Source organism: Cercospora beticola, chromosome 3 (assembly GCF_033473495.1).
Source record: "Cercospora beticola chromosome 3, complete sequence".
NCBI lineage: Eukaryota > Fungi > Ascomycota > Dothideomycetes > Mycosphaerellales > Mycosphaerellaceae > Cercospora > Cercospora beticola.
Window position 1 is genome coordinate 22,232 of NC_088937.1, and position 20,808 is coordinate 43,039.

The 20,808-nt window shown below is 42.3% G+C and overlaps 7 protein-coding genes across 7 annotated transcripts; 2 read left to right on the forward strand and 5 right to left on the reverse strand.

The window, feature by feature from the left end:
• Positions 1 to 9,710: 9,710 nt before the first annotated feature.
• Positions 9,711 to 10,988, reverse strand: RHO25_003997 (uncharacterized protein; the record flags this gene model as incomplete). The annotated part of the gene is made up of 2 exons (XM_065602500.1): positions 9,711 to 10,708; positions 10,763 to 10,988. The coding sequence occupies 2 exons, from the start codon at positions 10,986 to 10,988 to the stop codon at positions 9,711 to 9,713; spliced, it is 1,224 nt and encodes a 407-aa protein (XP_065458572.1).
• Positions 10,989 to 11,403: 415 nt separating this feature from the next.
• On the reverse strand, positions 11,404 to 11,951 carry RHO25_003998 (uncharacterized protein; the record flags this gene model as incomplete). Its single annotated transcript, XM_023594936.2, has 2 exons — positions 11,404 to 11,645; positions 11,702 to 11,951. 2 exons carry the CDS (start codon positions 11,949 to 11,951, stop codon positions 11,404 to 11,406), a joined length of 492 nt encoding a protein of 163 aa, XP_023457559.1.
• A 1,237-nt stretch (positions 11,952 to 13,188) lies between these two features.
• RHO25_003999 (uncharacterized protein) lies at positions 13,189 to 13,506 on the reverse strand (the record flags this gene model as incomplete). Its single annotated transcript, XM_065602501.1, has 1 exon — positions 13,189 to 13,506. The coding sequence occupies one exon, from the start codon at positions 13,504 to 13,506 to the stop codon at positions 13,189 to 13,191; it is 318 nt and encodes a 105-aa protein (XP_065458573.1).
• Positions 13,507 to 14,140: 634 nt separating this feature from the next.
• RHO25_004000 (uncharacterized protein) lies at positions 14,141 to 14,488 on the reverse strand (the record flags this gene model as incomplete). Its single annotated transcript, XM_065602502.1, has 2 exons — positions 14,141 to 14,383; positions 14,465 to 14,488. 2 exons carry the CDS (start codon positions 14,486 to 14,488, stop codon positions 14,141 to 14,143), a joined length of 267 nt encoding a protein of 88 aa, XP_065458574.1.
• Positions 14,489 to 15,531: 1,043 nt separating this feature from the next.
• On the forward strand, positions 15,532 to 16,731 carry RHO25_004001 (uncharacterized protein; the record flags this gene model as incomplete). The annotated part of the gene is made up of 2 exons (XM_023594937.2): positions 15,532 to 15,572; positions 15,624 to 16,731. The coding sequence occupies 2 exons, from the start codon at positions 15,532 to 15,534 to the stop codon at positions 16,729 to 16,731; spliced, it is 1,149 nt and encodes a 382-aa protein (XP_023457790.1).
• A 118-nt stretch (positions 16,732 to 16,849) lies between these two features.
• On the reverse strand, positions 16,850 to 18,216 carry RHO25_004002 (uncharacterized protein; the record flags this gene model as incomplete). The annotated part of the gene is made up of 2 exons (XM_023594938.2): positions 16,850 to 18,090; positions 18,165 to 18,216. 2 exons carry the CDS (start codon positions 18,214 to 18,216, stop codon positions 16,850 to 16,852), a joined length of 1,293 nt encoding a protein of 430 aa, XP_023457552.2.
• A 23-nt stretch (positions 18,217 to 18,239) lies between these two features.
• RHO25_004003 (uncharacterized protein) lies at positions 18,240 to 19,668 on the forward strand (the record flags this gene model as incomplete). The annotated part of the gene is made up of 2 exons (XM_023594939.2): positions 18,240 to 18,429; positions 18,503 to 19,668. The coding sequence occupies 2 exons, from the start codon at positions 18,240 to 18,242 to the stop codon at positions 19,666 to 19,668; spliced, it is 1,356 nt and encodes a 451-aa protein (XP_023457783.1).
• Between the last annotated feature and the right edge of the window lie 1,140 nt (positions 19,669 to 20,808).

A 20,808-nucleotide genomic window follows, 5' to 3' on the forward strand; every position in this document is an offset into this window, starting at 1 on the left:
GGCTAATAACGAATTAGCTATAGTAATCGATACTATTTTTCTAAATAGACTTTAAAGTAAAAATATATATAAAAGCTTTAAAGTTATAAACGAGCTTTAGACCTATAGCTTAGAGGATCTACTAAAGCTACTAGAGATTATTATATATAGTAATTAGTTAGCTAGTAAGAGTTTACTACTTACTAGACTAACCTAAGTTCTATTTCTATAAGCTAAGAGTATTTATATATAATTCGCTACTTAGATTACTTTATATAATATAGATTTTAAATCGGTTATAGTTAAAATTATACCTAGTCTAAAGAGTACTCTAGTAGAATATAAGAAGCTTATAAAGTTCGATAAGAAGCTTATAGATTTTAAAGACTTCTAGTAACTAATTAATAAAGTAACTTTATAGATAGACTTAAAGAAATTAAGTAATAGCTATAATACTTTTTCGATATATAGACTATATATTAAGATTATAGGCCCGATATATAGTTATTTCTTACTACTCGATTTACTAGGCCTAATCTATATAACTATAGATATTTATACTAAAAACGACTTTAAGTTTATTAGAGATCTATATACTAAGGTCCTTACTAATAATCGCGTAATTATTCTTATAGTAATACCTATTACTATCGATCTAGCTATATATAAGATCTTAATAATCTACTACTAGTATAATCTAATAGAAGCTTATACTTTTAGAATTATTATAAAGCTAGATAGACTAATATTAAGTTCGAAGTAAAAGTAATTATATCTCGACCTCTTTATAAATAAAAGTATTTTACTTTAGCTTAGCTAGTATATAGTTATAAACTAGCCTATTACTAGTAGTAAGAAAGACTTTAAGTTATACTACTATTAAGAGTAGGTTTTTACTAGCTCTAGTTACTAGAAGAGTATTCCTTCTAATAGAAAAGAAATTACTACTCTTTATAATTAAGTATCTAGATTAAAAGTCGAGTAATATAAGCGCGACCTTCCTAAACTATAAAATAAGATTATAAAACTACTTAGGAAGACTATAAATAAACTATAAGAGCTCGGAAGTAAATATATAGATTCTAATTAATAGTAAAAGATCCTTAGAGATATTAGCTTTAAGGTTTTTAATATTATATATAATATAGTAGCTAGAAACTTCTATAACGAGTTCTTTTACTTAAATATTATAAATACTTCGGAAATTAAACTAAGATATCTTTCTATAATTATCGCCGATCTCTAGAACTACTTCGCTACCTAGATTAGAGTATTTAAATATAAGTACTACTTCGCCTAGAATAGAGTTACTTCTAGTATAGATACTTTAAGTAAGTATAACTAGAGTAAAGCTAATAGTATCGAGAAAAGAAAGAGTAATATAAATTATAAGAAAACTATTAATTAGATTATAAAGCTATATAAGTATATATATAGCTCTAAACTTCCTAGAATACTAAGTATACTACTAGTTTAGAATACTTTCTATAAGTAATCTAAGCTATAGAAAAAGCTAGCTAAATAGTATATTATTCGAGTTAAAAGTACTTATACTAGCTTTATAAAAGAGGTTATCTATATAATAGCTCTATCTAATCTTATTAATAAGATTCTAGACTCTATAAATAATAATCTATAGTACTATTTCGAGTCGGCTTAGAGCTAGCTTTATTAGTTTATAGATAATAAGAATTATTCGAATACTATATATAATCTATTATACCTAGCTAATATAACGAAGCTAGCTAACTATAAGCTCGATAAAGAACTTACTACGACTAAGACTTTATTATATTTAGACTATAATATATATATTATAGTATTAAGTATATATTTTAGTTTAAATAATAATATTTATAGTACTTCTAAGAACGCTCTAGACTATCTCTTAGCTCTCTATAAAATATATAATCTACCTAAAATATTCTTATATTTTACTAATAGAACTATAGAGTAAGTATACTACTTTTATTATAAATATAATAGAGTAGGTAGTTAATTATTATTTTATTTAAAACTTTACTAAAGATACTTTCTCTTCTAAAGCTATAGATAATTTATTCGATAAATAGGTTACTACTATTATAGTAGAGCTAGTTAGTATTATAAATCGGAGAATATAGAAAATATTATAATTAGTATCTAATATTCTAAAATAGACTTCTTTATTTTTCTTAGCTTTAGAAGCTATAACTTACCGAGATCTCTACTTAACTACTTTATTATTATTTTTAGTAAGATTAATTATATTATCGTTAGTAGACTAATAGACTTAATAAGAATAAGACTATAAACTCTACTAATAGAGTTTCTAGTTATTTATCTAGATATATATATAGTCTACTATAGTAATTAATACTATATTCTTAGATAGGCTTTAAAGTAAAGATATCTAGTTTATAGAGAGCTTAGTAAGCGGATAATATCCGCTTCGATAGTAGCGAAAGTATCCCGATAGTATATAGAGGTTTTATATAGAGTAGGCGATATATAATATATAATATATAATATATAGTATATAAAGTAGTAATATAATAAGTAGTATATAATAAGTAGCGTACGATAAGTAGAAATATAATAAGTAGGAATATAATAAGTAGCGTATAACGAGTAGTAATACGATAAGTAGTATACGATAAGTAGTAATATAATAAGTAGTAATATAATAAATAGCGTATAATAAGTAGAAATATAATAAGTAGCGTACGATAAGTAGTATAGATAGGTATAAACGTATAATATATAATAACGATACTCCTAGAACTAAAAGATAAGTAGTAGATTATAATAATATAATAGAGTTAATATAGCTAATTAAGCTAAGTAGCGAGATACTATATAGTAAGGTATTACTTAGAGCTAAAGGAAGCGCTACTTCTATCTAACTCTAAGTATCGAGATCTTACTACTTAGATTCTAAATATAAAGAATAGACTTTTAAGATATACTATATAGAAGCTTAATAGTATATTATTTAGATCTCTAGAAGTATCGAACTAGTATATTCTATTTAAATAATTCTATATATATAGCTTTACGATTAGTAGCTATATAAAGCTACTTCGATATTATTATTTATAAGAACTAAAATATTCTATAAAGCTTAAAGCCTATTCTCGACTTATAGTATAAAGAAGAACTAACTTTTTCGATCGTTATATTCTTAGTAATATAGTAAATAGCTTATATTTATAAATACTTAACTATAAGCTAGTAAAGTCTTTATATATTAAGTATATTTAGTAGTAAGCCTTACTAATCTAATATAAGCGAATCTAATAACTCGAGTAATTATAAATCTAAACTTACTACTATAGAGCTTCGGTTCTTAACTTAAAAGGTAGCTACTACTTTATTAAATACTTTTATAAATAGATTTAGGTATAATTAGCGTTATTAGTTAGTATAGTATAATATAATAAGAGAGTAATAAATAGTATATTATATACTCTTATTAAAAAATAAATACGCTCTAGTAGGCGACGACGACGACGGCGGGAGGCCTCGAGGCCTCCTAATACGCGATAATACTCTCCGACCGATACTATAACGCTACGAGTAGAGAAGAGAGCCTAGAAGGAGGAAGTTACGACTCTAACTCCTAGGTAGCCTAAATCTACCTATAACTACCTCTCTCTAGCTAATAAGGCTAGAAAATAACTACTAATACTAATACTCTAAAACTAATAATCTAAAAGAATCTAAAAATACTTATAGAATAGATCTAGAGTTACCTCGATATCTAGATAACTCTTTCTTTCTTTCTAACTCTTCTTCTTCTCTAATAGGCCTAATAGGCTCTCCTCTACCTCGCCCTCCGCTAGGAAGAGTCCTAGACTCTTTAAGCTATCTAGAAAACCCTCTAGAGCTGCCTAATACCTACTACTACTACCTCTAAAATATAGGCCTAGATAGCCTAAATTAGATATATAATACTAAGGCTCTAGCTTTAGGTATCTATAACTATCTTAGTAAGAATAGGAAACTAAGAAGAAAGAGAGATAGTAAAGAAGATAAGCTATAAAGAGCTTAGAAGGAAACTAGGAGTATAGTAGTTTAAGGCTATATAAAAGCTCCTAAGTAGAGACCTTAAAGTTATTCTCTATAGAGAAGGAGAGAAAAGTAGACTAGAGAAGGACTAGTTTTAGCTTAAGGCTATATACCTAGAGGCCTAGGTAGAGATACTAAGTACCTAGGTAATTATATATAGTATTAGGATATCCTAGAAGCTAGAGGATATAAATAGCTAGGTCTAACTCGACTAAGATAACCTTATCTAGTTCCTAGAGAAGCTTAAAATTAGGAAGGCCTTTTAGCTTAAGAATTAGAAAGTAAGGGAAGAGACTAACTTCTTATTAGTAGTTATAGTAGTATAGGATAGATAAACTATAAAGGAAATATATAGGAGAGGTATTACTATTAGGTTAATATAGTATATAGTAGAACTATACTACCTATAGTAGAGGATTATATAATACTTTAAGTATAATAGCTTTAGGTATATTACTACCTACTATAAGGCTATAGAAGATATATATAGAAACTATATAGAGAAGTATAGGATAGATAGCTATAAGGAGAAGAAAATTAAATACTATAACTATAAGGGAGACTATAAAGTATACTCTCTCTAATATAGCTATAAAGCTACTATAAAGGCTAAAGCAAAAGTATTCTTAGAGTAGTTTAAAAAGTAATAGAAGATAGCCTTAGGCCTAATATAAGGAGATAGTAATATAGAACCTCTAATTCTTAAGAGGAAAGCCCTACTAGCTAAGCCTCTATAGAGAGATATTAGATATAAAGGTAGGCCTCTAGGTACTATAGTAGTAGTAATAGCTAGTAGAAGGTAAGCAAGCAAGCTCTATTTCTCTTTTATATAGGAGAATAAGGATACCTAAGAGGTAATAAGTACCTACTAGGAAGATATAGATATTAACTTAATTAAGCTTCTCTTCTAAGAATTCTATAAATCCTATAAGTAGCTAAACTCTAATAATCTACTAATATAATATTAATAGGTTAAATACTACCTAAACTCTACTACTAGATAGCTAAGCTATAGAAGAGGCTATAGTAATAGTACTATAAGAACTATAGCTTAATACTATAAATAGTAGAACTAAGGCTAAGAAAGGATACTCTATAGTCCTCCTACTCTAGTAGAACCTAAGAGTAGTAATACTTATATCCGATAAAGTTAAAACTAATAGCTAGAAACTACTTTTCTATAATATAGGTAACTTAGTAACTATCTAAGTCTAGACGCCTATAGGAACTATCTCTATCTATAACTACTATAACTTCTTAGAGCTAATAAGCTATAGATAAGAAGGGACTATCTCTATACTCTAAGAAGTACTATTATAAACTCTAGAGGATATAAAAGTAAGCTATATAGTAGTAGGAGACTTTAACTTCTACTATCTAAAATAGAGAGGAAATATAACTTAAACCTAATATACTATAGTAGATAAGCTTATTAAAACAATTATAGAGGCCTAACTATAGCTAGCTCTAGAGCTAGGAATAATTATATAGGAAAGATATATAGCTAGCTACTAAATACTAGACCTAGTCTTTATTAGCCTCTCTTTCTAAAACCTAATCTAAGAATATAAAGCTCTTCTAGAAGAGATATATAGCTCTAACTATATCCCTCTTAGAATAACTCTCTATATTAACCTCTAAGAGCTAAGAGGAAGAAGCTAGAGAAAGTAGTAGAAAGCTACTAACTAGAATAGAATCTAGGACCTTATAGTCTAAGATACTAACTAACTTAACTAACTCCTACTTAATATAAGAGAATACCTAGATATACTAGCCTATAGAATATAATCCTCTATCTAGAGGATTATAGAGGAGATAGTTCTAATAGCTAGACTATTAAGCTATATAAAGATAGTATAGATCTAGGAATATAAGGAGGCTATAAAGCTAGTAAGAAGAAGGAGAAGAGAATAGAGGAACTATAAGATAGAATAGAGCTATAAGCTATACCTTAAGGTATTATATATAAGAAGTAAGGCTATAAGGAGAGAGCAGAACCTAGCTTAGAGGAGACTAATAAAAGAAGTTATAGAGGACTCTAAGAAAATCTAGAAAATAGCTAAATAGGCTAGAAAGGGAGCTAACTAAGAGTACTAGCTACTATACTTCCTAAGCCTAGCCGATATAGAGTATAATAGAGATACTAATAAGAGGAAAGCTATAATCCTAGTAAGATACTTCTTCCTAGACCTAAGAGAGGTAGACTTAAGTAATATCTAATATATCTAACTACTACTTTAATTCTAGATAGAAGTTAAAGTTTAACTAAAGAAAGTAGAAGAAGTCCTTAGGAAACTACCTAGTAATAAGGCTCTAGGACCTAACTAAATACTAAACTTCCTACTAAAAGAGTATAAGGAATAACTTTCTCTAATCCTAGCTAAACTTTTTACTATATACCTAAAGCTAGTATACTACTCTAAAGTCTTTAAGTACTCTATAATAGTAGTACTTAGAAAACTATAGAAGCTAGACTACTTAAAGCTAGGAGTATATAGACCTATTACTCTACTTAATATAATAGTAAAGGTCCTAGAAGCTATAGTTACTAAAAGGATATCTAAGAAGACTAAAGAAAGGAAGCTTCTTCTAGAAGAATAAATAGGTACTAGGCCTAGTAGGTCTACTACCTTAGTATTAGACCTTATTACTAAGTAAGTAAAAACTATCTAGGAAACTAAGCTAGAAGCTATAGTATCTATACTCTACTTCGATATCTTAGAGGTATTTAATAAGGTCTCCTACTAGAGGCTACTTTATAATATTAGAATAAAAGGCTTCCTAGACTATACTATTAGCTTTATCTAATTATTCCTCTAAGATAGAACTACCTACCTAAGACTTAGAGACTTTATAGACTAACTAAGGCTCTAAAATATAGGAATTCCCTAAGGCTCTACTCTATTCCTAATCCTCTTCCTTTTCTTTACTTCTACTCTACTCCTAATACTCTATAAAGAGACTACCTTAGTAATAGGATTTATAGATAACTCTAATATCCTTATATATAGTATATTAATAGAGGATAACTATAGATAACTTAAGATAGCCTACTAGAAATATAAAGAATAGGTAAGGAGATATAGAGTAGAATTTATACTATAGAAATATTAGCTAATCTACTTTACTAGAAGTAGGAAGTATAACCTTAAGGCTATAGTCTAAATCTAGAGATTTAATAGAGAACTACTACTATTACTTAGACTCCTCGGAGTATAGGTAGATACTAAACTTAAATAGAGCCTATATATTAAATAAGTAGTAGAAAAGGGAGCCTACTAAATATAATTACTTTAGAAACTATATAAGTCTATATAGGGAGTATTCTTCTAAAAAGTAAGGTACCTCTATATAGTAGTAGTAAGACTAGCTATTACTTTTAGCTACTAAGTCTAGTCTAACCTAGAGAGTATATAAAGCTACTATAGGAACCTTACTAAACCTATTAAGAAGATCTAGAGAGAGGCTCTAAGGAATATTATAGGAGTATATAAGTTAGTTATAACTATAGTCCTAGAGAGAGAAGCAAATATTACTCCTCTCTATTTATATACCTAGGACCTAGCTAGGTAAGTATCTAAAAAGTAAGATACCTAACCTATATACTAGTATATTAAAAATAGGTATAGGGAGATCTAAAGATAAGTATAAGTAGGAAAGAGAGCTAGGTAACCTATACTACTAACTTAAACTAGATAGAAGGAAATCCTCTAGATAGTATAAGGCTAAGAAATAACGATATAAGTATACCTAGGTAGTAAGGTATAGTAGGCTAAATACTAGTAGAATAGAAAGTAGGAAAGAAATAAGAAAGAGAGAAGAGTAAGAGTAGAAGAGGAATAACTACTAGTATAGAAAACTACTATCTTCTCTACTATTAAACTAACTCTATATAAAGGACTTACTAGACTAGAGAGTATAATAGTTATACTCTTAAGGATAGAGTATATTAGGATAAGATAATACTTTACTAGAAGGAGAGTCCTAGGTTTTATACTAGACTACGAATATAGATAGAGTTATAAGATACTAAAATATATATATATATTCTATCTAAAATAGAACGAGAGAAAATACTAGCTATTCTAGATAGAAGTATCTATAAACTAGAAGGATCTAGCTAATATAAAGAGAGAGCTATATATAATAGTAAGGTAGCTTATCTAAAAAGAGGTCCTAGACTAATTCTTACTTATAAGAGAAGAGATATAGGAGAAAAAGAAGAGAGAGAAGAGGAAGAATAGAGCCTAGTAAGAGAAGGACTTACTAGATACCTAGTATTATCCGAAGGAAAATAGAAGCGAAGGAAGTAGCTATATAGGCTATAAATAAAGAGATATATAAGAGTTTTTCGAAGGCTTTTCCCTTAACCGAAACCTATAGAGCGTACTACTTACTCTAGTTAAAAGAGGTAGACCGGCGTATAAGAATTATCTATCTATCTAATAAATAGTATTTATATAATATTCTCTATAAGTAGCTATAAAGAAGTTAATAGATCTATAGACTTTATAATTAGAAAGTCGTCCCTTTTCTAATAACTAGTATAGTATAATTTAGGCTATAGATACCTAGCTAAGTAGTATTTATCGTTAGCTAGATCTTATAGAGACGCTATCCGATAGCTCTAGTATTATATTTAACGCGCTATACTTCCTACGACCGCCTATTAACTAGAGTATAGAGCAGTTCAAATCGTAGACTATCGATCTATCTAGTATTAGTCGACTAAGCAACTTGTTCTTATAGAATAATATCGTCTACCTACTATAGCGCGCCTTTCGGCTATACTCGAATCTATTCCCTGCCTCGTTCTTAAGTATTACGCGAGCCTATAAGCCACGCAGCACGCACCTGCAGACCCGCTCGCCTCGAAAACTACGAATGGAATTTCGTTGTCCTCTTCGAGCACACACGCCACACTAGACTCGTCAGGAGGGCAGGCTGATGCGCCAAACCCTCAATCGACCAAGCAGCAGACTGACTGCTTCACGTATACTCATCACGTCGCAAAGCCACACCAGCTCGGCCACGTTCACTTCTGCATGAAGGCCATGGTTCCCGAAACGCGGTGCCAATCCATGAGGAAGAAGTGCACAACACCAGAGACTTCTTCCTCGTGTTGAGAACTGCATACATCTGAGGTCGGCGGTAGCTGCAGGCGATGGTCTGTGGTTGGCGCTACGATCATTGCAAGTTCTCCCAGGGGAAGAGGAAACTGCAATTCTGGTCTGCGAGTAAGTTTCGACCGACTCACTCTCTCCAACTCGAGTTCGCTGTGTACAGATAGAATGGCATTGGCGCCGTCGAACCAGGTTTTCCTCAGGGTGTCAAACATCGATTACCACTTTGGTCCGAGAATGAGGACACCATCTTCTCTAGGAGGAACGCCTGGCGAGCACACTGGGGTCATATCGTTTTCAAGGATACTCTTCGCTCTCCTGCGGTTTGAGCGTTTCGAGGCGACCTTCGCAAGTATAAGGCATGGAACTATCGGTAGCGCAACACATAGTAATAGAGTTCTGTGTGCCGTCGTCCATTCCCTATGTTGAACTCAAGCAACGATCATGTCGTAAATTCCAGCTTCCCATGATACTGTCTTCAAAACACAGCACGCTTGTCCTCTCCAACCCTGTACAGCACTCGCTGAGCTGCTGAAACACCAGATGCAAACCCAATTCTTAGACAGACGGCCCGTTCGTATCTACTAATCCCATGTCACGCAGATGATGCTCCTCATGGGCAACATAACTATCGTCGTGCCAGTCGTAACCATCCCGAGCATTGTCAGACTCCCATAGTCTGTCCGCTGCGTTCGGACCAAAGGCCCAGAAGTAACGATCGCCATTCTCGAACGGACCGCTCATATGCTCGCTTCGCCTGACCATGTTCCTCTCCCGCAGGAGGCGAACTGATACATGAACTCTTTCAGTATCTCGTTGCCCAGGCTGACGTTTCTTCGAGCCCAACGGCTTCCACATCCAAGTGCGTGAATTGGTTACAGCTGCAGTCACGGAATTTGCTCGGATCATTTGGCTCAACTTCCCGTTATCGAATAGAATGTCCAACTCTGGGTCATCTTCCATCATTGAGATCATCCATACAAGTGCGAGGTTGGACAGGAACCTGTTATCTCCTCCTCCAACGTCGCTGTGAGAACCACGGAACCAGTATTGCCTGACCTTTTGGCGCGCGGCCACACCCGGCATGGGATCCTCCCAGAGATTGACGGGAAAGAGTGAACGGTCTTCGTCGAGTGCCATTGCGTGATAAGCTTTAAGCACATTTCCAAGGCGCTTTCTGGCGAATCCGAGCTTTTTGTTCGGATTTCGATCTACGGGGTTGGGTACACCCATAGTCCCGACGGTGTCGAAAACGGCACATGTATGGATCCACCTTGGACCTGTAAGACACTGGCTATACTGTGCTCGTAGCGCGGACACATCATTGTCTGCGCTTCTGTCGTTCTCTTTCTCGCGGCTAGAGATCCATTGTTCGAAGATCATCTCTATATACTCCATATAACGCATATGCAGGAAACCAAGGTCGCTGATCAGAAGCGCAAGCACACGAGCAGCATGTGCACCTCTGGAGAAACCTGCTAGGATGATCTTGTCTCTGTCATTCAATTCATGATCACACAGCCAGCGATAGGCGTCTTTGATGGTATTTTTGATGCCTTCATTCAATCAGTGAACTATAGCCCGTGCAGCAAAATTTAATGCTGACATACCGGCTCCAAGCATAGCCTCCTTGTTGTCCTCGCGGTCGGCACCACCAGTGCCAACGCCTGGAAGATAAAGCTTGTGGACCGGAACACCATCCTCCGTATTTCTCTTCACTAGTTGATGAAGCCATTGTATATTGGTAGCAGAGGATAGGGCGCGACCAGACCTGTCCCTGTGGTCGAGTGTGCCATCCAAGCTAACGAAATAGTATCTGGGCCGCATGGCGGACATGATCGCGACGTTGCAAGTAAGAGCAAAATGGAAGCTGGGTCGAAGAGACTTATGAGCTGTGGGTAAGAGTTTCCAGCGAGTCTACGCGAGACCAGCTTGACCCAATCCTGCTCTCCGAGCTGTGAGCCACGCAGGATTCAGGCAACTTGATGTTCAGTGCAGGGATGCAAGGTGCTTTGCCCAATGCGAGCACACCACGTCTTGCGAGGCTGATCTTGGAGGAAGCATTTGCATGCTCCTCTTGTATATCTGCATGCTACGCAAATTGACATGCACGCTGCATGAACAGGTGTTCGCTGGGATAACAGAGCGATAGGACTGGGCTTGAGCAACATGATTTCCGCTTTGTTATACAATGACTGTGGAACTTCCGAAGCCTCTACGAGTGCATGTCCTGTACGTGTGGTGCCAACGTCTAGTTCGATGGGTTGTAGCTAGAAGCAGCAATGACCCATTCGACTCTAACCTGAGAGCCACCCGATGGAGTGTTGCAGTCAACCTCACCCTCCGCAGACACGACCTGGCCGAACTGACCCTTGCAAGAGACTTGGCCGCTCTGCTGGAAGTTGTTGACAGAGTCGTTCACCAGGTCGGCCAAGTCGGCACCACCAACCAATCCGTCCTTAGAACCAGCGATGACACGAACGCTGAAAGCACCTGCAATGTTTCGTTAGCTACTACTCACGTTCAACAGATGAGATCGCAATGCTTACATGTTCCCTGTGTTGACAGACGAGCCCAGCTCTTTGACACCGACCACGTCTGGCTCGTGTCAAGGCCCGCAACGAGATCCGTGCAATCTTTAGCGTTTGCTTGTGGAATGTCGAGGTCTGCTCCGTTGTTGAAGGTCGACGCATCGCACATGTTGGATCCGGCAGAGTTGCCAGCGTTTTGTGGGAGAGCAATAGCTGATGCAGAGGCGGCGCAAAGCGCAACTGCGGCGGTAGCGACTTTGAAAAGCATTTTGATGGATGTCTGGGTTCTTGCTGTTGGTACTGGAACGAAGGTCTTTGTCGAAGCTGGCAATGTGTCTTGTTGAAGTGAAAGTTCTGAAGTGGAAGGATGGGCAGTACTTGACTTGCTTTATATCTCCAAGGCGAGACATGGGCTCGATGTCACTATATTTACTGAGACATTCGTATGTGTCGTGCAAGGGGTCGTCATGGTTGAAACCGCACTCCTGGTTTTCTGAAAAGTCTCTGCCGGCAGTTAGGGGTGGCTGTGCAAAAGCCGAAATGACTGCTTTCGCGTGCCCATGCTATAGTGCTCACCGGTGTAGAGGGATCGCACACTCGCATTGGACTTCAAGATACCATGTTGTTGGTGTAAACTTCGTGATCAGATCAAGATTGACCTGCAGCGAGACCTGCCCAGCGTGGTCACAGTGTTGCAATAGCCGATGATTGCATTGATGCAACCAAAACTGGTGTCGGAAGCGACTTGCTGCGAAGCATAAGAGCGGCTTCTATCGGAATGACCAGCATCATTTCTCAGATAAGTCTGTAGTCGTAGTCTTGGAACATGGAAATAGTCAGCACTAAGCACAGCCCGTAGATTTACCAGCCACACTAAAGCTGGTAGTGGAAGCTTAAAAGTAGAGAGCTGCGCAACAGCCAAATAAGGTGTACTAGGGGTGACCTGGAAGCCGGGTATCACGGTCTGGATTCTGCTAGTGTAGCGATACAGTGAGTCCCAGTCGTGCGGTTGTGACATAGCTGCGCCTTAAAACCTAGCACTTGAGGCGGTAGTAGGCGGAGGCAGCTGAGGGCAGTGAACGTCGTGTCAATTGAACAGATTGATCTAGAACTTTCGATGCGCATTCTTTTGGGAGGGTGTCTTGACCTCTGGATTTATACTCCCGCATACTTGTTGCGATTGAAGACGACTTGCCCTGTCTTGTCAACAATCGCTTGTGTTTCGTCGCAAGACTCGACGACAGACCAGACAATAGCCACGCGGCAAGAACGTGGTAAGCAGGGAAGTACTTCGTACTTCACGATCGCAGGTAAGGCGTAGGTCCTGTTATTTCGGGCTGCGCGGCGGCAAGTTTCGTCCAGCTTCTCCACAGCTAAAGGCTAGGGCGAGCTGCGTCTTGGTAGACCTCGCATACGCGTCCTTCCCAAGAGACTAATCCTTCCAGTGCAGACGATTCGAATCTGACATCTGTAGTGCTGAAGTCAACATCCGTACTGCGCAGCATTCAATCAGCCAGTTCTTCGTCGTTGCGCTCGACAACAACATGCAGAGCCGTTGCGACGTTCTGTCCAGCCTTCCAGTTCAGCACCTGTGACTGGTGCTCGATCAGTCGCTCCACCTGGGCCTTCTCATCGAGATCTCTCAAAGAGACAACGTCGGGAGCCGCACCATGCTCAATCAGCCATCGTACCGCATCCGGCTGTTCGAAAAGCACAGCCATTTCGATCGCAGTCAGCCCATCCCCGGTTCTGCTTTCAATGTCCTTCTCGACGACCGTTGCCTCAGCGTTCATTGAGTCAAGCTGGCCAATGTTTACGAGCATTGCTGCTTTAAGAAACACATTCTGCTCTCAACTTGGCTTCGTCGCGCGCTTGCAAGTCGCTGGCCGGTGCCAACTCCTTGCGTCGCCGATGCTCTCAAACCCTTCCCAGAAAAGGAGCTTCCGGGCTTGAGGCGTCGAATTCAGATAGAGGTCTCTTACATTCCAATCCTGAACCAATTCTGCGGCTCATTTCGTGACGGCTGTGCCAACACCTTCTCGGCGATGGCTAGCGTCTCCACTCCCATATCAAAGAGGCTTCCAATCCAGTGGGCCCCGCGGGTGAGATCGAAGACGCAGCCTCCAATCAATTTTGTACCCCGAAATGACTCGATGGGATGAGTCTGTCGCTTCTGCCTGCTGAAGTCAGCTTTGGGGCGACCGTCACATCAGCCTTAGTAGCAACGGAAGTCACGCGAACATTTGTACCCGGCTCCTGGAGATCGCGCCATATCCAATGAGGTCTTCAGTCTGGACTCGATCTGCGTCTTCTGATGGTTTTGACGGTTCTCTTGGCTTTGCAAGTTTGCTAGGTTAACTAGGTATTCTCGGTTTTCCAGGTTAACCAGGTTTTGACGGATAACCTGGTTAACTAGGTTTTCTCGGTTCCCTCGGTTTTCATGGTTTTCCTGGTTAACTAGGTTTTGTCGGTTTTCTCGGTTTTGTCGGTTTTCTCGGTTTTGTCGGTTTTCCCGGTTTTGATGGTTTTCTCGGTTTTGATTGTGTTCTCGGTTTTGATAGTTTTCTCGGTTTTGATAGTTTTCTCGGTTGTGATAGTTTTCTCGGTTTTAATGGTTTTCTCGGTTTTGATGGTTTTGACGGATAACCTGGTTAACCAGGTTTTGTCGGTTTTCTCGGTTTTGTCGGTTTTCCAGGTTAACTAGGTTTTCTCGGTTTTCTCGGTTTTGTCGGTTCTCATCTTTGTGTGAGCGTCTACAACGAGAAGGTCGCTACTCCCTACTTGCTGACTGCTCAAATGCGACATCAGTACTGCTCCCCGTGCCCGAGACAACGAGGCCAAAAGATGGGGTCGTAGCAACTCTGTACTACGAGCCGCATACTTCGATGTGGCGAACATCTTTGCAAAGCATTTCATGCTTGGATCGGTGCCTGGTCCTCAAGCAGAGGCCAGCCTTTCATACCACGCGTTCGCGCCAAGTCGCATGGCTCTCCATTGCTGTTTTCCGTTCATCTAACCCAGAGCAGGAGTCAGTGCAGCTATTCGGCCTGCATTATAAGCGGCCTCGAAATAACAGTCGAGCGAACGCCCTTCTTGAAGCCGGCTCAAGTGGTATAATCGCATTGGCAACGCTTGTTGGTACTTTGTCTTATTATGGGTCATCCACACGGGCTGGGCTGTAATGCTGCCCTTCTGCGTCTCGCCCGAAGACGCTCCGGTAGCATTTCGATACGGAGAAAGACACGCTGTCGCTCGCCGTTGACATGATGATGATGCTCGACGACGAATGCTGGAACTGGACGTGGTGTTGTCCTTCGTCTTGGCAGGAAGCGCGGACCTTTTCCCGAGCCGAAGTGACACAACATCGTCCTCTGCACTTCATTGTCCCAGCAAACTGCCCATTGTCTAATCCCGCGTCCCGCCAGCACTACACCAGCCAGAATTGAGCACTATGAATGCTTTCATGCCCCCATTGGCGAAATGGTCACGCCGGCGACAAGACTACTGCGCGCTGCTGCACGAGCTATGAGCTGTCAGCGGTGGGGACTTCGGCAGTCTGCGCAGATGCAGCACCTGGCTAACCTTGGGACCGCATATGTAAGACCGGCCACTGCGCCGCGGTAGACGTATTTGCAATGCCCAGGTATAGTATGGGGCGGTGAGTATTGCACTTTTCATTCCCTTCGTTCTCAAATTTACATGCAGGAGCGAACTATTCCGGCGAAGCAGAGAACGGCGAGCACTTCAGCTGCTCGAAACCAGGCCACAGTACAGTCCGAGGCCTTAAAGTCACACAGTGAACGCATCTTTCCTGGTACCTGCAGAAACGAGGAGAAAGGAGAGTCACAATGTCGACAATGGATGAGAGCTTCGTAGACGTGGAGAGACCGTAAGCCATACCTTTCGCACCAGTTCCGATCAAAAGCCTCACATCCTGCAGAGCCGACACGCACGAACCTCAAAAAGACACCTCCTCCATCTCAAGCTACGAATGGACCTACCTCAACGGCCGCCGCTACGCCTCCAGCTCCCTCGGCCATTACTACATGCCCAACGACGAGCCCGAAATCCAACGCCTCAACGAACAACACTGCATCTCGACCCAAGTCAAAGGAGACAAACTCCACTTCGCTCCTCTACCCTCACCAAACCATCGACCTCTCCGAATCCTCGACATAGGCTGCGGCAGCGGAATCTGGTGCCTCGAAATGGCAGACAAATATCCACACGCAAAAATCACAGGCATGGATGTCAGTCCCATTCAACCTTCAAAGAACAAGCCCGACAATGTAGGATGGATTGTACAAGATATGGAGGGCGACTGGCCATTTCCATCACAGCAAGAGGATGGATCAGAAGGATACTTCGATTTGATACATTTGAGTCTCGTACACGGCTGTGTAGCAGACTGGGACAAATTCATGCAGAAGGTCGTGAAGCATCTCGTGCCGGGAGGATGGGTGGAACATCAAGAGTTCTCGCTTTGCAGACAATACATGCTAGACGCGCAAGGGCAAAAGATCGACATGGGAGAAGATGTGGACAAGTTCCTACCATTCTTCCGATGGAACCGGCTAATGGAGCAGGCAGCGGCGAAGAGAGGGAGACAATTGCAGTTGGGACCACATTTGAAAGACTTCCAAGAAAGAGCAGGGCTGTTGCGAGTGGAGGAGAGGGTGTTCGCGCACAAATGGGGAACCTGGATGGACGATCCGCAAGAGCGAGAGCTGGGAGAGAGGACAATGCTGAGTACGATGACTGGAATGGAAGGCTTCACGACTGCGATGTTTACCAAGTCCCTCGGCTGGAGCTTGGAAGATACAAAGGCTTTTATTGTGGATATCAAGCAGAACATGCGGGACGACTCGATTCGGAAAGTCATCGATTTGCATGTTGTGTGTGGGCAGAAGCCTAGTCTACCCGAGAAGTCGAGTATTGTTGAGGACCGGAGTGGGAAGACATCGCCGTTACTCTCAATCGGAACTGGCGTCCTGGTCGTGGCAGGTGCGGCGTCTTTGTTCTCGTTGTGGTTGGCCCGAAGGCGATAGAACCCACACCCGCTGTGCCCAGCACTCCGTCCGCCTCGCTGCGATCATAGAAGCTTCACTCCACCAAAGTTCACTGCCAGGCGGCAGTGGAATCGCTAGTGTTGCATACCGCATTGATCTACCAAATGATGATCGAATCCAGGATCGCAGCTTTGCGGAGCGGCGTCAACTTCTTCTCGCCCTGCATCACTTCCTTCATCAAAGATACCAGGCGTCGAGAGCGGCCGTAGTAGGCAAATTCAAGGTTACCGGGCAACTTTGGCAACTCGAATAGCTCGAACAACAATGCGCCAACCTCGTCCCCTTGGTTGGATGGAGAATCTTGTGGCAAGACGTCATCTCCGTTCGCACCACCGTGGGTGCTCATTGATGGCCCCTGGACCATGGCGGGCTGTGCAAGGTAGCTTTCAACTCCGTCGGTACTGTCTTGAACGCCCGCCAGTGAACGCCACGGGTTTCGAAACTGGGGTTGCTCCTTGCGCAGCACCTCGGTCCAGGAAGCCTCCTCGCGCTTGCGCTCCTCCAACGCAGCTCTGACTGTCGCAAGGGCGTGTCCGTGGAGTCTCGCGCCATTGCGCATGTCGGTAATGTATTCATCCACATCCTCGTTCGCTTTCGCTGACAGGTAATGGCTCGTTTCAAGCTGGGACAGCATACCGACAAGCTTGAATTTAGACGGCGATCTGCAGCCCACGCAACCAAGACTTTCGCCTCGCTCATGACAGCGCGTGCCTTCAAAAGCACCAGCAGCTATCTTCTGGAATAGTGCCGAGCTGCACTGCTCTCCCGAGACGCCAAATAGCTCATGCGTGATGTGCCGCCCAAGAATGTATTCCAGTTTGCCGACCCTTATCTGGCCGAATTGGGAATGATGCAATCCTTCGCGCAACATGTGGAGAGCATGTAGCCCTGCGGCGGCCGACATGACTGCTGAGCATCGATTCTCCTCCGAGACCTCTTGACTCAGCTGCCATCGCTCAATCCAGTGCGCTGCAAAATCCTCCAGCTGGAGAACATGCAGCTCGCAGTGGCTCTGACAAATGCCATGAGATTTCGTGTAAGCGACCAGAGCGTTTAGAAAACCGCAGGGGTTCCCATCTTCATCCACCGCGTCAACATCGTACTCGATATGGCTCTTGATGAACTCGTCGAACTTCTTGCGCGCTTGGGCGATACTCGGCGCAGCGCAGATGACCTGATTCGCAGGATTGTCGATGAGATCTCTCATGTAACGGTTCACGCGTCGGCACCTCTGGATGTCCTTGACTGAGAGATATGAGAGAACGGCGAGCTGGAGCTCTGGGGCTAGCATATTGATGAAGTACTCCTTGAATTTGACTTGCTTCGCTGGAGGCTTGCCTGCAGATAGCTAATTGTCAGCGCGAGACTCGAAGTGCCCAATTGGAAGCGGCGGTTGCGCTCGATTGACTCACCAGGCTCCTGGCGTGCTGCCTTGCGCTTGCGGCGCTTCTCGCTGTTTGTCATGTTGTGGGAGTTTCGCGCGCGGGATGGAAAGGCAATGGGAGGAATTCGCTGCTGCTGCTTCGACCAGGTGTGCGGGAAGCGAGATCGCCGGGTTGGTGATGCAATGTATTGCAGAAGGAGGCGTGGTGACAGCGAGGAGATGGGGAGCTGGCGATGTTGAAGACAAGCCAGCAGTGAAAGACGAGCTGAACAAGAGTGAATGGCGCGCGAAAAGTGGGTCCGCCCTTCACGCGCTTGTCGAAGCCGCGCTTCACTGCACTTCTGCCATATACTAACCGCCAGACAGCTTCTCTTCCCTCCACCTCATGGACTCGCAAGACGTGCGCCTCCAAGGACCACGGCGCGTCAACACAAAGCAGCGCCCGTGACACCGCCGCGACGATGGGTTCCAACAGCTCGCGCATCGAACAAGACCACAACATCGAAGAAATCCATTCGTCACGACCCTCCAGCCCAATCATCCACCACTCCGACGACTCTGACCTCGCGCGCATCCCACAACTACTTCTCAACAATGCCGTGAACACACCCGACGCTCCCGACCATCCCACCACGCTGCTCGACCTCCCTCCGGAAATTCAGCTTCGAGTCCTGTTTATGTTGCCAGCGCGAGATATTCAGAAGTGTCGCCGCATCAGTAGCCACTTTCACGAGCTCATCGACGCGATCGAGAACCACAGCCTTTTCCTGAAGCCGGGCATCAACTACGCGCTCCAGCGTCTGAATGACTCAATCGCCGCCTTCTGCGATTATCCCACGCATGAGCTCGCCAAGGACGGCACTCCGACATCATTCCTTCGCGCATTAGGGTTCTTCTTCGACAATGCGCTTCACAACGATGACTTCCACGAAGATTGGGACGACGAGGATATAGAAAAATACAATTGGTTTGGCAAGATGTTCTGGGACCATTGGCACGCCAGCGCAAACCCGCAAGACATTCCGCTTTTGGGCGAAGAGTTGGAAACACTGTGGCCCATCACATTGCATTTCTACGCAGCTGCGTCATACGAGTCCGACCCGTGGGCTCCCAAGGAGAACTGGACGTATGACCACACAAAAGTTCTTCTCTATCATATGGACACTGCACACTATTTGTTCGGCGCCACAACAGCTGAGCAGATTCTGAAAATGTTCGGTGCTGCGGAGAAGAACGAGTTGGAGGGTCGTCCCATTTGTCATTTTGCTCCTCAGCCACCGAAGTACAGGTTGGTCAGGGTTCCGACTGCTGGGAAGTACGAGGATGATGGAAAATATTCTCAGAGGCGTCAAGCTATGGTCAGCAAGTTGGTACACTTGCTCCATGTCCCGTCGTTGCCACACACTGCACCCGTCACCTACTGCACGAAGTCACGTTGGGCCTGGATTTTGATCAAGCTGGCTCTTGAGGATGGAGAAGTACTCAGTCCGATCAAGCGTGCAGCTCTGCTGGAAGAGTTGATCATTGGATAGGGCTGAAGGATGCAGGTACTTCAATGGTGCGGAACTCCCGGCGGCAGTCCTTTCGAGTTGAACATGAATGTGCAAGAGAAAGTTGCGTTGAGCTGGGCAGGAGGCTGGACAATGCTTTTGGGAGCAGTGGGGCTAACTCAGCGCGAGCGACTGATATTGGAATTGGATCGGCGAAACCGATGCTCTGGAGTTACAGAGACTGTGCAGCCGAAGAATTGATTTCGCGCAGAAGGCAGAAAGACGGGCGCTTTGCTTGTACAGAAAGCTACGATACCTTGAATACCGACGCTTCCGAAACTGCGTTCCTCTCAAATCGGCTCCCAGCACTCGCCCTCTGCCCTTCCCTGGCCCAATTCTCGTCGTCAAGACCTCACTCAACGTACAAATTGCCTACCGCCGGCTCAGCATAAATCGCCGGAACCCCTCTTCCTCCATAGCACGTCTTGCATGCATCCTGCCAACCCTGGTCACCATCGATATCCACATACGTCACTTGATTGGTAATAGAGCCTTTGCCGCAGCGTCTGGTTTCGTCGTCGTAATTCTTACAAGGAAACAGGTGATGGTCCGGCGTAGGGAGTGGTTCTTCGTCCTCGCGCTCGCGAACGCCTTTGATCACTTTCTGACATCGATCACAGCGGAATTGGGTCTGAATGGTTTTGCACATGATGAGGCAAGTGGTTTCTCGTTGTAGAATGCCTTTGGCTCGGACTGTGCAGTGAGTCGTCGAAGTTTGACCAACTGGGCAAGTGTCTGTATGAACTTTTGCAGAGCTGAGGGTGCTGGTTGACTCTATATGCCAGTGGTCCGAAGCGAGCATAGATGCAAATTGGCTGCAATGCTGCATTTCTCACCTTGCCACCCACGACGTACCTGCGATCAGCTGCAAGCCACCACGCCTCTCTGGAAGTATGCGCTCGCTGCTTCGAATCGACGTTTCCAGGGATCTGTGTCGCATTGGTCCTTGGATCAATAAGATCCATGTCTGACAAGATGCATATAGTCTATATACTCACTGGTGTGATGTACGCTGGACGGCTCGGAAGGAAGCCTGAGGTTCTCTCGGAGCTGTGTGCGAACTGCTGTCGTCTCGCAAAAGTGTAACGCAACTCGGCCTTATCTCTGTTCCGAAGCACTACG